The sequence below is a fragment of the Brassica oleracea genome, chromosome C2 (assembly GCF_000695525.1).
Source record: "Brassica oleracea var. oleracea cultivar TO1000 chromosome C2, BOL, whole genome shotgun sequence".
Taxonomy (NCBI): Eukaryota; Viridiplantae; Streptophyta; class Magnoliopsida; order Brassicales; family Brassicaceae; genus Brassica; species Brassica oleracea.
In genome coordinates, this window is record NC_027749.1 from 15,360,319 (window position 1) to 15,377,071 (window position 16,753).

Below are 16,753 nucleotides of genomic sequence, written 5' to 3' on the forward strand. Positions count from 1 at the left end.
TATTATCTTTTAATGAACGAAAACATTTTTTTTTGTTTTTATAGGTAAGCCATTGTTTAGCTACTGGGCACCCACCTAAAGATTGGTTACGTGAGATAGTTTGTGGTCCAAAGTTTGTTGCAAAGTCATATCCGAGATATTGCACACGAGGATATGCATTCAGAGTTCTTAAGGAAAATATTGTAAGGAGAACAGTTGATTGTGGGGTTTCTTCGTCATCCGGAGACGATGTGTACTACGGTAACGTACGCGAGATTTTGGAAATTCAGTACCCGGGAATGATTGGCATGAGATGTATTGTCTTCAACTGTGAGTGGTACGACAACGTTGTTGGTCGCGGAGTAAGCACTGACGCATTCGGTGTTACATCTGTACATTCGCGACGACGACTGGATTTTTACGATCCATTCATTCTTGCTTCACAAGCTGACCAGGTATGTATGTTGAAATATATTTTCCATCGGAAGTAATCATATATAATTACTTCGACTTATATAATTTATAATTTTTCAGGTTTGCTATATTCGTTATCCGCGGATTAGGCAAAGGAACGATCCTTGGATCGTTGTCATGTCAATAAATCCCAGAAGCCGAGTACAAGGAGTATTTGATCCACTACAACAACAATTAACCGAAGAGGACGGCGAGATTGGAGAGTTTGACGAAGACAATTCAGATTCATCATGTTCATCATCAGATAATTCCTCAGATGGAGAGTAGATACTCTTTTATGAATGTATATGCAAATTACTTTTAAACATTGTAGATTTCTTCTAAAAACAAATTATGGGTTTGAAACGTTGTATACTTTTAAATTACAAAAAATAAATTAGATTTGTTGATTCTAAAATCGAACGGTTTTGATTGATTGATTATATACGGTTTTGATTGAATGGTTAATATGTCATGTTCAAAGTTTTTAAACTGTGAGAATACAATGGTGAGATTTGTAAAACAAAAATCAAACTGAAACTCTAAATTGATAATGTCCGTCGGTATTTACCGACATATTTCCGACGAACCCCTCAAATTCTAGGTGTTCGTCGGAAATACGTCGGTAAATACCGACGGAATACCGATGAACCCCTCAAATTCTAGGGGTTCGTCGGTATTCCGTCGGTATTTACCGATGCATTTCCGACGAAACCCTCAAATTCTAGGGTTTCGTCGGAAATGCGTCGGTAAATTCCGACGGAAAACCGACGGACATTATCAATTTAGAGTTTCAGTTTGATTTTTTTTTAACTTTGAATCAAAACCGTATATAATCAATCAATCAAAACCGTTCGATTTTAGAATCAACAAATCTAATTTATTTTTTGTAATTTAAAAGTATACAACGTTTCAAACCCATAATTTGTTTTTAGAAGAAATCTACAATGTTTAAAAGTAATTTGCATATACATTCATAAAAGAGTATCTACTCTCCATCTGAGGAATTATCTGATGATGAACATGATGAATCTGAATTGTCTTCGTCAAACTCTCCAATCTCGCCGTCCTCTTCGGTTAATTGTTGTTGTAGTGGATCAAATACTCCTTGTACTCGGCTTCTGGGATTTATTGACATGACAACGATCCAAGGATCGTTCCTTTGCCTAATCCGCGGATAACGAATATAGCAAACCTGAAAAATTATAAATTATATAAGTCGAAGTAATTATATATGATTACTTCCGATGGAAAATATATTTCAACATACATACCTGGTCAGCTTGTGAAGCAAGAATGAATGGATCGTAAAAATCCAGTCGTCGTCGCGAATGTACAGATGTAACACCGAATGCGTCAGTGCTTACTCCGCGACCAACAACGTTGTCGTACCACTCACAGTTGAAGACAATACATCTCATGCCAATCATTCCCGGGTACTGAATTTCCAAAATCTCGCGTACGTTACCGTAGTAGACATCGTCTCCGGATGACGAAGAAACCCCACAATCAATTGTTCTCCTTACAGTATTTTCCTTAAGAACTCTGAATGCATATCCTCGTGTGCAATATCTCGGATATGACTTTGCAACAAACTTTGGACCACAAACTATCTCACGTAACCAATCTTTAGGTGGGTGCCCAATAGCTAAACAATGGCTTACCTATAAAAACAAAAAAAAAATGTTTTCGTTCATTAAAAGATAATAAGTAAAACGGTTAGTTACCACTAATTACTGATTAGACACTTACATAATCAGAAAGCCATGTTGCAAAGTTGTTTTGCTTGAGTTGTTCGAGTTGTTCTTCTGTCGCATCCGGGTACTTTAAGCGCATCTCTGCCAAGTAAATACTGTAAAAAACACAAAAATGTTAGATATGTTTCAAAAATATTGCAAATAATTCATATTTTTAAATCTATGTACCTCTCATATTCAAGAATGTCTTCGCAGTTTGTAAGCAAATATGTGTGCAAATGAGCATGCTCAGCCACTGTAAGTATCCGGTCCGTTGACTTTCCACTATGTCGTCCAATTTGTGTAAACATGTTTGGCACATAAACATAATAAGTTGCCCTTTCACCTCTATCATCATGCCGTGCAGGTCTTCGACTTTTTGTTCGAACTTCTGATGGAAAGTAGTATTCAGCAAAGTTTGAGGTTTCCTCATTGATGCACTGAGCCACTATTGATCCCTCCACCTTGCTTAAATTCTTGACCTTCTTCTTCAGATGAAACATAAACCGTTCGTACAAATACATCCACCTGTACTGCACGGGACCACCGAGTGCCGCTTCTCTCGCAAGATGAATAGCAAGATGCTCCATAACATCAAAAAATGATGGAGGAAATATCTTCTCGAGGTTGCATAGGATCACCGGTATTTTAACTTCCAAATTGCGGATACCATCTGATGTGAGTGATCTCGAGCATAAATCACGGAAGAAAGCACTTATCCCTACATACACGAAGAAAACAAATTCCATAAGCATATATATATATATATAAGCATTAAAAAATAATATGACAATTAATTTAACTATGTTAAATTTTAAAGTACCTGCGGTTGCTTCGTGGACATTTCGTGGCAATAGTGCGGAAAACGCAAAAGGAAGGAGGCGCTGCATCATTACATGACAATCATGGCTCTTCAAGCCAGTAAACTTCCCTTCACTTTTGTCAACACAATTACGCAAACTTGATGCATAACCGTCTGGAAATTTAACACTGTGTGTTATCCAATCAAAAAACTCTTCTTTTGCAGTTGCATCCAGTCGATATATGGGAATAGGACCTTTACCGTGCTCATCAACATGAAGTTCGGGACGAGCACAAATATCAACCAAATCCAGTCTTGACTTCAAGTTATCCTTCGTCTTGCCTTGGACATCAAGGATGGTGTTCATCAAATTGTCGAAAAAGTTCTTCTCAATATGCATGACATCTAAACAGTGCCGCAACAAATGAGTCTCCCAATAGGGCAAATCCCAGAAGATACTCTTCTTATGCCAATTATGATTTTCCCCTACACCATAAATCGGTTCATGTCCGTTTCCACCCACGTCTGGCGTTCTATCTGCACCAAAATCTCTTAATTGTTCCTTCAACTTTTTGCCACTTACTTCTTCAGGTGGACTGTCAAACACCCTCTTGTTCTTTGTAAACAATGTCTTACTCTTACGATATGGATGATCGTGTGGTAGAAATCTCCTGTGACAGTCAAACCAACACGTTTTCCGACCATTTTTTAGTTGGAAAGCATCTGTGTTGTCTTGGCAATAAGGACATGATAGCCTCCCATGCGTGGTCCATCCAGATAACATACCATATGCTGGAAAATCACTTATTGTCCACATAAGTACTGCTCGCATCTGAAAATTCTCTTTCCGCGAAACATCGTATGTATGAACACCGTGCTCCCATAATAATTGCAGCTCATATATCAATGGCTGAAGAAACACATCCAGTGATCTCTTAGGATGATCTGGCCCGGGAACGAGAATTGAGAGGAACAAAAACTCCCGTCGCATACACAAATGTGGTGGTAAGTTGTAAGGTGTCAAGATTACCGGCCACAATGAATATTGTCTTCCATGCTTTCCAAATGGACTGAAACCATCTGTGCATAATGCAAGATACACATTTCTTACCTCAGATGCAAATTCTGGATATGTTGATTGAAAATGCTTCCACGCCTCTGCATCGGAAGGATGTGTTATCTCACCATTTGTTAAGTGCTCAGCATGCCATCTCATTGGTTCTGCTGTTCGTTCAGACTGATATAACCTCTTTAATCTTTCAGTCAACGGCAAATACCACATTCGTTTGTATGGCACCGGAACTCTTCCAGTCGTATCCTGATAACGAGGTTTCCGACAGAATTTACATCTCTCCCTGTTCTCATCTGCTCTCCAGTAAATCATGCAGTTATCGATGCATACATCTATCACCTGATATGGTAAGCCAAGACCAGCGACCAATTTTTGTACCTCATAATATGAGCCAGGTGCAAGATTATCTTCAGGAAGAACATCTTTAACAAAATCTGCAATCGCATCCACACATTCTTCAGCCAAATTATAGTCAGTCTTTAGCGCCATCAATCGACTTGCGGATGATAAAGGTGAATGCCCATCTTTACATCCTTGATACAATGGCTGCTTAGCTGCATCTAACATTTCAAAAAATCTTCTGGCTTCTAGATTGGGTTGTTCTCGTTCGCCTTCCTCTTCACATGGGAAATTTTCTACATTGGGTTGTTCTTGTCTATCTCCTTCCTCTTCACCCGACGGTAAATTTTCTCCATATGCATCATATACCATCTGAACAGTCCCTATCCCAAAATCTACATCCGTGGTAGGTTCATCTAACCTATCGGCAGTTTGAGGTTCGCTACTACTACCATACTCAAATCTTTCTCCATGAAGATACCAAATCTTATAACCACGTGTAAATCCTTTCAAATATAAATGACTCCATACTTCCATTTTTTTGACACGGATATTATTCTTACAAGTAGAACATGGACATAATAAATACTTACTTGTTCTTGCTTCCGGTTGACTTTGAACCACCCCCATGAATTCTTGAATACCACGTGCGTATTCCTCCGTAAGTAAATTTGTATTTGGATCCATATGAGGTTGATCTAACCAAGAACGGAAATTATAAGGAGTACCCATAATTTATATTGTTTTGTTGTGATTTCAATGAATGAAGGAGAGGTCGTATTTATAATGAATTGGAAATCTTTCCGACGGAAAATATTCGTCGGTATTCCGTCGGGAATCATAACGGCTAAATTAACGTCCTAAACCCGTCGGCGTTCCGTCGGTAATTTAAACGGATACTAACGGCTACATAATCCGTCGGTATTTCGTCGGGAAGTGCAACGGCTGCAAATTCGTCGGTTTTCAGTCGGGAAGTATAACGGCTGTTCAATCCGTCGGTATTCCGTCGGAAAAACCGACGGAATTATGACCGAATTCTTTCATGGTCGGTATGCCGTCGGTATTTCGTCGGTAAGTGTCAATTTTTTGCAACGGTCATATATTTGTCAGTTTTTTGTCGGTTTTCTGTCGGGATCGTATGACGAAATACCGACGAATGTATTCTGTCAGGATTTTCCGACGCAGTTCCGACGAATTTACCGAAATATATTTCCGACAAGTTTTCGTCGGAATTCCGTTGGAAAATCCTGACAGATTTTTTTCGGTTGGTTTTTCCGTCAGTATTGTCCGTGTTTTCTTGTAGTGTTAGCCATGTTGAAAAAACACTCGGGATTTGTCCAACAAACTTCTTCGGTCAGGATTTAACAAGAATTAATTCTCAAATAATTCATACCTTAAGTCCACAATGGTTTCCCTACGCATGAACCAATTAAGGTTAAATTATATAAATGAATTTCTTGTAGCACAAGAAATTGAGAAGAGGACACTCAACTATCACGGCTCGGGTATACGTTATTGGCTCTCGTACTCCGACAACACGGGCTCCATCTACGATGACTAACAACTCATGGTGGTGCAGAACGGTGGTAGGCGGTGTTGAGACGGTGACTCCGGCTTGGCTCGTTTCCTCCTCATGTTCACTTATCGGATCAATATTAAACCAACCACAAAGCACTTGCTGTTTGTATGGGATTCAGTTGATCGGAATGATGAACTTCAAGATGGGTGACTAAAGACGTTTTTATTAGAATCCGACAAAGGGTTACAAGATTGATGGGAAATAAGGAGACAAGATTTGAGGTCTAAGCAACAAGATCAGAATGATCGTTTAGAAACCCTAGATCTAGCCGCTTAGTGTGTAGGTTGTCCAAAAGTCCTCTGCTCGTTGCCTCCTCCTCCACTCTTATAGCGCCTCTGTTCGTGATGCTCTAATCGCACTTATCCTATGGGTCCTGTCACCAAAGGCCGAGTATGCGGGCCTTGGTATTATTTCGTCTAAGCCGAGTACGACTGATCATCTTAGCCGATTGGCTTAAAGTACTCTAGGGTCGAGCCGACGTCTTTAGCCGCTAAGCCCGACTAAACTCAACCGAAATTGTCGGGCTACGGCCTGTTATTTGATGGGCCTTGTGGAGGGATGCAATCCATCTCCTACAGAAACATAGACTTGGGCCAGGAGTTTTTGCTCCTGAGAGGCATGAAGATATGGTTGAGAAAGTAATAAAGAGAAAAAAGGAAGAAGCTATGGGGAAGCGACAAGTACGAAGATGCTTTACTCAAAGAGACATGAAGAGATAAGAATTAAGGGGTTATTTTCTTAACTTGTTGAACCAACCTAGTTTTTTTTTCCTCTTTCTAGTATTGTTGTTTAAATTTAGTTAAAACAATGTACATGCGGACATCTTTCTTATCTTTATTTTGTTTGTCGATATTATATTTCTTATATAGTACTAATATGTGAAATGTTATTACACTAGAGGATTTTGTATTTTTGTTAGAAATAACATGTACAAATGAGTATGATCTTTTTTTTGAACACATACAAATGAGCATGATCGAAAAATAAAACAACACGAAAGAAACACAAGACAGTCAACCCATTTACTGCTCAGAGGTCTCTTATGGCAACTGTCTGACAACAACAAAGGAGTCGAACCTTACTTTTTTACTTCCTTTGCTAGCTTTTTAATAGTAAAGACTAGTAGTCACACAAAAATGACAGAATTTAAATCAGCTTGGCAGAAACGTAACTGTATATCAATTACAGTAGAATTAGTCTATTGATTTTGTTTCTGTTTCTCTATTTTTATAAAAGAAGAAAAACTACAGCCTTAAAATAACTGTTTCGAAAAAGAAAAAGAAAACATGATGATAAACATGCCAATATGACTATGAGTTGGAGATATACCCACCAACAGCTCGTAAAGTTTGACTATATAATCTTTGTAGAAATAATGTACAAGATTCCACCCTTATATGTAGTTTACAGAATATACAAAATTGAGGAAGAAAGGAGATCGAACCATACATTCTATATACATGTAATATTTTGTGCTATTTTTTTGTTACCATAAGATTTCAAACCAAATTAAATTTTGTCATTATTCTAAATATACAGCTTGTATAACAAAAACTTATAGTATAAGAAATGCAAGACACGAAAATTGATATATATATATATATATATATATATATATATAGGATAACTATGCTATTATATGAAAAATATTATTTACGATTTTACTGCCGATAATTCTACCTACCTTATGAAGAATCACGACTGATTGCATCATTTTGAGCCGCCCCATGATATTCACTTTTGACGGTACTCTTTGCTACATATTGTAGAGTTTTTGTAGCATTTTCTCCATTAACCACATAATTCGCCTTTGTTAGAATTTAAAATTCATACTTTTTAATGTAGAATCATTAGTAAACATTTAGTTAAACCACTTGAATAAGGGGATTCTCACGCACAAAATTGATAGTTAAAAGAATTTTTTTATATCCAAATAATAGAATCAAGGACCGCTCTTTTTCACTCGGCTTCTCATAACATAAAACAATTTTCTTACCAATACATAAGTATAAGATTTACTCTATATGGCATTGAATATGGAACCTGGGACAGCACGGCATCTTTCTTTTGCTGGTCGTCTGCAGCTTATTGGCTCAGTGGGGACAGATGATGCAGGTTCTGATGGATGGTTTACATGACAAAACTAGTACCTTTCTTCTCCGGTACAGCTTTCAAGCTACTGTGTATGTCATATGGCATGAACAAAACGTGCGTTGAGAGACCCTCCTTCATTGACAAGTTGGTCTGAAACCGAATTTGTTTGAGTAGGAGAGGAGGTGGAAGGAAACACGAAAAAGCCATGGTTCTATGGTTTGCTAGTCGATGAATTCACTTCATTTTTAGCTAGTTCTTTCAGCTCAATGTACTTACTCAAACAATAGTTGTTTGATTCTAATATTTTATTCTTGAGGTGAGTAACTTTAAAATTCATTAAAAATAAGAATATGGAACCTGGGAAAATAAATAAATAACACAGATATTTAAAAACTATACTCTATACTTCATCAGTGTTTAAAATAATTAGATTCACGCTAAGATCCGATTTAACTCTATATCGCCCAAATGTAGTAACTAATATAATTATGACTATAACACCCAATCTCAAAAAAAAAAACACCCAATCTCAATCATATGTTATCTCTCTCTTTCTAGTTGCTAACTCAACTTTACTTTTGCAGCATCACCCATCATAGCCTCACGGCTATATTGAAGCCATCTTCTCATGGACATACTGAATTCTGAAATGTGTTGTAATTTTTTTCTTGGCAGAACTAACGACGATTTTATATACTTTAACAGATCTTGATATCTTTACTCGGTGATATGGTGACTATATTATGCTTCCAATAAGATGTTCCGTGAGTAATAACTATTCAATATATCATCTCTATATTATGCTTCCAGTAAAATATTGATTTTTAAACAATTTTTTTTTTTTACTTTTGATTCTTTAGTAGAACTATGATTTTCTTTCACTCTTTATATATAAAAACATTGAGTGAAACTTTGCTTAAAGATTTGTCTGTCAATTCATTATTTGAATTACAGTTAAACCTAGTTAAATGATTTCCAAAATTTATCTAGAACTTCGATTTCTTCGTATAGAGGGCCATGGTCGTCATATGCGTGGACATTGATGCGGTAGCTAATCACGGCGGTCGTGTCGGATTGACAAGGAAAGATGGAAAATAATATCGGAAAGTCAGACTTTGGTTTTATTTTTATCTGATTTGAGAAAGAATAGCAAAGTTAAATCACTAACTAGAAAAAATCGACAGGTTCCCTTTAAAAATATTACCCCAGGTGCTTGTATAATGCTAAGAATTTCACCACTACTTGTAGGTAATCAATCTGTGGTAGAGTGGTAAGAGCACACTAGCTAGCTACATGCTAATAATACACTTAAATATGATATTAGCATAACCATCTACACGTATTTTGATGTGATTTTCTAGAATACGTGATTTATTATATTAAAAAGTGTTTGGGTTCTAGTTCTACCACAAATGTTTCAGGATTCACTATATATTTTTGTATATGTTATGTATATATATATTCTATCATCTTTTCTTTCCAAATAACCATTACTGTTGGCTAGTTCTCAGCCGCTTCGTTTCCCATGCAATTGTCGACGACAATTGGGTACGCGCAATTTAAACAAGTGGATCCGCAACAATGTCGCCGACTCGCCTCCACCACAAAAGCTATTTAAAAGTCTATTGACCATGTTCACGATGTATTGTTCGCCAAAAGGAACGTAAAAAGTTTGTTGATATAATGCGCAACTGGTTCACATTAGTAGGTCATTTTCCCTAGGTTCTTTCTTGTTTTTAGGTTTTTGATTTTCTTTTCCGAAGAATTTTTGTTGCCAGTTAAGCTTATTTTGTTTTCCTTTCTTGTATTTACAAACTCTGCTTAGATAGAGAAACAATCATTCTAATTAGAAAAATACCATTGTTTTCATTTCCTTTTAAGATATTTTTTCGATGGAAGTACAACGTTACAAATGAGCAAAACAAAGGATTAGTTTACATATACAAATTCAGCTTATTACTGTATTATTACGATATATAACACGATTTACCAAAATTAAGTTCAAATTAATACAGGTATATAAATGTATAATTTTCCAAAGAGGCAAATTTATCTTACAAATTAAAAGATAAATCGAAAAAGAATGAACTCGAACAATGGCCGGGAATAATATATTCGTCAACAATATATTATAATTTTCAAAAGGAAGAGAATTAAAAAGCCGTATATTCGAAGGAACCAATTATTTACAAGTGACAACATTATTCCAAAATGGTTGAATTAAACAGATCAATGCACTTGGAGCGCAGAAACCATATATATCGCTGCTCAATATGCGTCTATAAATAGTGGTTTCAAGAAATCACCTCCTCATTATCATCTCATCAACGACTCTTTGGGTAAGTCTCTACACACATACATATATCGGTATCATAAAGGTGTCTTATATAGAGGCCTGCTATAAAATCCAAAATCATACTTTTGTCAAGTTCTTCATGTCCATGATGAGAGGTTTTTTCAAGTTCTTTTAATATCCATACTTTCAATTGTAAACCCAAAATCGACTTTTACTGGTTTGAGAGGCATTGAGAGTGTTGACAGAAGATAGAGAGCACAGATGATGAGATACAATCCGGAACAGTTTCTTTGCATCTTACTCCTTTGTGCTCTCTAGCCTTCTGTCATCACTTCCTATTAGCTTAATCTTTTTCTTTCTTTTCATTTTTTTATTTAACAGTACTCTTCTATAACACGCTTTTTAAGTCTACAAATATTTTTTTTCGAATGAATTGTAAAATTTATTCAATCAAAACGTGTGGTACATCAAGTGCATCTATTGTTTGTTTGATTAATAACTCAAAAACTGAACTTAATAAAAAATGAAAAAATGTGCTTGAGCTTCATGTTGTAGGAGAATCTTGTGACCATGTCCCAAACCAAGTTCGTATAGCCTTCATCAAGATGCTTATACCCTTTCCCTTGGACTGATAACATTATAAGAGGGGCCTTTTTGTCTACAAACTTAGTCAGGCTATTCGCATCACACGGTTGCTCACCATGTCGACGCGAGTTACGCTCCCTCCATATACTGTGAACAGTGGCTTGAAAGGTATAGCGTAGAAGAAATACCTGTGTAGGATTGTGTCTCGTAGTGGTGATAATGTCAATTATATCATCGCACGTTAGTGATAAGTCCACTAATACATTATTGCCTGAAGCAATTATGAACTTGTAATGGCCAAAACACAAGTTTGGTTTCTCTAATACCAATAATCAATATTCCAGTATTTTCCCAGTTGGTCATGAGATATGTAGGTATTGACGATTTGTTGATAGGCTTTTTTTTTTGCCAAAGTTATAGGCTTATATATTGCATTTTTCATTATTAACTTAGAGCCTCATTGGATAGTATGTTTTTTTGTCCAAAAGGTCGAAGAATTTATTAGTAGAATATTATGTTTTGTAATTCGTCACTAAAATTGTGAAATATACATAATCACTGAAAATAAACTGTAGTATATGTTAGATCTACAAGAATACAAGACACAAGACACTAGCAGGCTAGTACTGCAGTCCTTAAATCTATTCTGTTAAAATAGAAACAAGTATACAAATAACATTTAGTTAATATATAATTTACAAAATACCAATAAAATTAAATTATATTTAAATTTGTTATTAATGGTATTTTAATTATTATTTAAGCATTATATCATTTTACAAAATGTACCACCAAACATAACATCATTTACCATCTTTTTTTATTTATTTGATATTTTATATTTTCGATTTAATATAATAAAATCTTATAATTTTGTATTTTATATTTTAAATAACTAAATAATTCATAGAAAATATTAAAATAATATTAATAAATACTATATAAAAATATTTTTAATTTATTAAAAATAGTTTTTAAAAAACTATGTTATTTGATTATACAGTAGTTCGAATGATAGTTGATATTTTAATGTTTGTTAATTAATTAAAATAATATATTTTCTCATTTCAGTTAAAAAAAACCTAAAATAAATTTGACCATTAGAAAACATAAAAAGTTAATGCAAAGCGAGTTCAATAGGTGAAATAGTAAACACAGATATATTTTATATTAAGATAGTTTAAAACTTTAAATTAATACAAATTAAGCTTATTTCACATAACACTTGCAAAATTGTTATCATAAATTTATATAATATTAAATATTTTATTATTCTTTCACGTTATTATATATATATATATATATGAAAACATATTATTCATGAATAGAAATTTATGGTTTGAGTTAAAATTCACTCATCATATTATTAAATGTCGAATATACTTAACATATAAGAAAATTGATATTTTATTCATAAATGTAAGATCAAAAATCTAAACTTTTACAAATATAATAAATCTAAGATTGTCATCTTAACACATTATTTTCATATCTATATATATAAAGTAGACTTTTCTCTCTTCTTTTGACATATGGAAAAGAGGTTTGATGACATGTAGCCTCATATTTTTTTTTCATTTTAGGTCTTTCTTCGTTTAGATTACTGCAATTTAGTCCGTCATTTTCTAATTGTGAACTATCTAAAATTTATTGTACTAACCATCTATCTATATAAAGTAGACGTTTCTCTCTTCTTTTGACATGCGGAAGAGGGTTTTATGACATTTGTCCTCATATTTTTTTTTTTGCATTTTAGGTCCTTCTTCGTTTAGATTACTGCAATTTAGTCCGTCATTTTCTAATTGTGAACTATCTAAACCTTTTTGCACTAACCATCATCACATAAAATTTAATAAACTATTTTATTAATCACTAAAATTCAAGATGAATAAAAATAAGTAAAACATATTTTTTTTACATTTTAGATTCTTCTTCTTTTAGATTACTGCAATTTAGTCAAAACTATAACATAAACTTTCATTAATTTATTATTTTTTTACTATTTACTAATATTTTATTTACAAATTATATATTTATTTTAGTATTAAAATTATAAAATAACCAAACTAATAAGAAGAAACTAGAGCAGAACACATAATTTAAACCTAAAACCTCCACAGTCACAGAGAAAACCAAAATGTCATAGTAACACTAATTTAATAAATGTCTGGAGCTGAAAAGAGATCAAGAACGAAAACTAAATTACCTCACCTTACCATAGAGTACCTTGACCATAACAAACAGAGGTTAGAAAATGGTAAAAAGATAAAATCTGAGACGACAAAGCAATCCATGAACACAAAACAACGCGATCAAGCACCAACGAAAGAACCAAGAAAGAAGCCAGAGGAAGAATAATTACTGGAATACCAAAGTCATCATGAAGCAGCAAGACACATGCCTAAGTCACCGAAAGCACAACAACCATCTAAGAGGTAAGAAACACCTCACAAACTAAACAAACATAAAAAAGTTGCGCATGCCATCAAAGAACCACAAAGCTCTGGATAAAAGGGACCAAAACTCCAAGAGATTAACTCCACACAGCTATATCAAGAGAAGGAGACGAAGACAAATAACCTGAGGAGAGGGAGAATGGGAGGCAAGCACCGAGAAACCAAAGCCTAAGCTTGACACCAGAAATAACCTTCTAAGCCTACAAAGCATACACAGAAGAAATCACTATCCAAACCTAGAACTGGCAAACATGGTGAAAGGAAGAGGCACCAGATATGTGAGCACTGATGAAAGCTGCAACGAGATGAGAAAACAGAGAGGAAAGAGCGAGACGAAAAAAAATCAGCAAACCATTGAATCGTCCTCGAGCTATGAAAGAGAGCATAAAAGTGAGATCACCAAAAACCTGATCATCTTGAAAACCAAGACGAGTAGGGACTATCGACGGCAGAACAACGACGAGGAAGACAACATCAAAAATGACTAAACTCTGACTCAACCTAAGGGGATGAAACTCCTATCATAAGCCAAATTTAAGGAAGAAGAGGAACACCAATATTGATCGGAACAACCACAACACCATGAGAAACAGCCGCACAAGTGAGAACACATAAACCTGATCTACAACAAATTTCAAATAATCTCACCGGAGAAGAAAGCGGAAAAGAACAAAAGCACGAAGGTGAGTCTTTTTCCGGTGATGGTGAGAAGCACTGCACACCGTTTACACCAGAAAAATAAACGAAATACATAGATGGTGATGGCTCAAGGTCAAACTATGAGGAGAGAGCACAAAACATCTTACAAGAATAATTAATGTTCCAAAATATGAAAAATAAAATACAATTTGATGTTAAAACCGTTAATCTTAGAATAAAAAAATTCATAAATGCAAACTTACTGAAATTCAATATGTTTTACATCAAATACTCACTTCACCACTAACAAGCGCTACTATACACACAACAAAACATTATTGAAAAAACAAACACATAATATATTAAACTATCATCTATCTAATACATAGCACAATAAAATAGCAAATAATGCTCTTAACAAATAAACACGACCACATAAGTACATCATTCAAAAATTCATATTTAACAACAATGAAACAATCAATAAATCATGTCAGGGAAAATACATGGCAATCAAAACGGATATGAGTAAAGCGTATGACAGGGTGGAATGGGACTTTATCTACGCCCTTTTATGGAAACTGGGTTTTGACCCTCATTGGATTAAAGTAATGAGGGAGTGTATTTCGTCAGTGCAATATCGGATTTTACTTAATGGTCAACCGCGGGGTCTCATAATTCCACATCGCGGTTTACATCAAGGGGATCTTTTATCTCCATATCTTTTCATTATGTGTACTGAGGACTTAATTGCGAACATCAAGAAGGCTGAGAGAGAGACAAATTTAACGGGAATGAAGGTAGCCAGAGCATGTCCATCGATATCTCATCTGCTCTTTGCAGATGATAGTCTTTTCTTTTGCAAGGCACAAAGGGAGGAGTCTCAAACAATTCTCAGGATTTTAAAGGAATATGAGGAAGTCTCGGGTCAACTTATTAACTTCTAAAAATCGTCCATTCAATTTGGACATAAGATTGAGGAAGCCAACCGACAGGAGATGAGGGACATTTTGGGTATACAGAATGTAGGGGGCATGAGATCTTATCTGAGACTGCCAGAAATCTTGGAGGTTCCAAGATACAAGTTTTTAGTTTCACTCATGATCGGTTAAATAATATGATCAATGGATGGAATTTTAAATGTTTCTCAAAAGGAGGCAAGGAAGTGGTCATAAAATCAGTAGTAACGGCCTTACCAAATCATGTTATGTCTTGCTATTGATTACCAAAGGCAATCACGAAGAAATTGACGACCACGGTAGCATGTTTTGGTGGAGCCCAGGGGGAAGTACAAAAGGTATGCATTGGAAATCATGGGACAAAGTATGCGAAAATAAGGATGAAGGAGGTTTGGGTTTTAAAGATATATCAGATTTTAATACGGCGATGCTCGGCAAACATTTATGGCGATTAATAGAAAATCCACACACATTATTTTCACGAGTCTTCAAAAGACGGTACTACATGAATGCCTCACCCCCTGGAGCCGATCCGATCATACTCTCCGTCACATGGCTGGCGGAGTATTGTTTCAGCTAGATCTCTGGTAAGCAAAAGACTTATCAAAAGGGTGAGATCATGATCATCTATATCTGTATGGAATGACCCCTGGCTCCCAACCACTCGCCCGAAACCAACAACTAAAAATCAACATGATACCTATCCAGACGTTATAGTTGACTCTCTCATAGATTATGCTTCGCGAAGTTGGAACTCGCATGCTATTCGGGCTTTGGTAGATCCCCAAGATGTGAAAATAATAGAAAGTATACCATTGAGATGAATGGCATTTTACAAAGAATGAGAGATACACGGTTAAATCAGGTTATCAAGTGCAACGGGTCTACCCAGATAAATAAAAACCACCAAAAGTGTTTGGACTCACAGTTGATACTTTGAAGGCGTTTTGCTGGTCAGTACGATGTCCACCAAAGATGAAACACTTCTTATGGCAACTGGTATCAGGGTGTATAACGGTGAAAAAGAATTTGCGAGCAAGAGGAATACAAGGGGAAATATGTTGTGCCAGATGCGGGGCTCAACAGGAATCAATTAACCATGTCTTCTTCGAATGCCCCCCAACGATTCAGGTTTGGGCGTTATCAAAAATACCGTCCAATCCTGCAATCTTTCCAACCAATGCACTCTTTACAAATGTGGACCATCTTTTTTGGAGAGTTACCCCGAAGTTCGAAGATCATCAATTTGCGTGGATACTATGGTATATCAGGAAAGCAAGAAATAATAAAGTTTTCAGTAATGTGGATATGGATCCGAGAGATACCCTTGGCCTGGCAGAAATAGAGTCAACTATATGGGCTGAAGCAGAGGGACTGGAGATGCAGAGCCCGACCGGTTGTGTTTTTCAGATGGTTCTTGGAAAGAGAATGAGCTTATGGCTGGACAAGATTGGTATAGTACTCTAGAAGGCTTTGATGGTTTGATGGGGTCAAGAAATGCCAGGGCTAGTTTGTCTCCCCTGCATGCGGAGATGGAAGCACTTCTTTGGGCAATGGAATGTATGAGGAACTTACGTCAGTTTCAAGTCACATTTGCAACGGATTGTTCTCAATTGGTGAAGATGGTTTCGGAACCAGAAGAATGACCAGCTTTTGCAGTTTACTTGGAAGATCTCAAGACCCTGAAAGTAAGTATTCTAAGCTCAGAAATCATTCATATATCGAGAACGCACAATACAAAGACGGATAGCCTAGCACGCAGTG

At 35.6% G+C, this 16,753-nt stretch overlaps 2 protein-coding genes across 2 annotated transcripts; one reads left to right on the plus strand and one right to left on the minus strand.

Annotated features, from left to right (window-relative positions):
• The first annotated feature begins 23 nt into the window (after nt 1–23).
• LOC106320985 lies at nt 24–797 on the plus strand. The gene is made up of 2 exons (XM_013759320.1): nt 24–434; nt 514–797. The coding sequence occupies exons 1-2, from the start codon at nt 279–281 to the stop codon at nt 718–720; spliced, it is 363 nt and encodes a 120-aa protein (XP_013614774.1). The 5' UTR covers nt 24–278; the 3' UTR covers nt 721–797.
• A 546-nt stretch (nt 798–1,343) lies between these two features.
• On the minus strand, nt 1,344–5,637 carry LOC106320975. The gene is made up of 5 exons (XM_013759312.1): nt 2,992–5,637; nt 2,358–2,889; nt 2,185–2,284; nt 1,707–2,096; nt 1,344–1,627 (listed from the first exon to the last, which is right to left on the minus strand). The coding sequence occupies exons 1-5, from the start codon at nt 5,111–5,113 to the stop codon at nt 1,421–1,423; spliced, it is 3,351 nt and encodes a 1,116-aa protein (XP_013614766.1). The 5' UTR covers nt 5,114–5,637; the 3' UTR covers nt 1,344–1,420.
• Nucleotides 5,638–16,753: the final 11,116 nt, after the last annotated feature.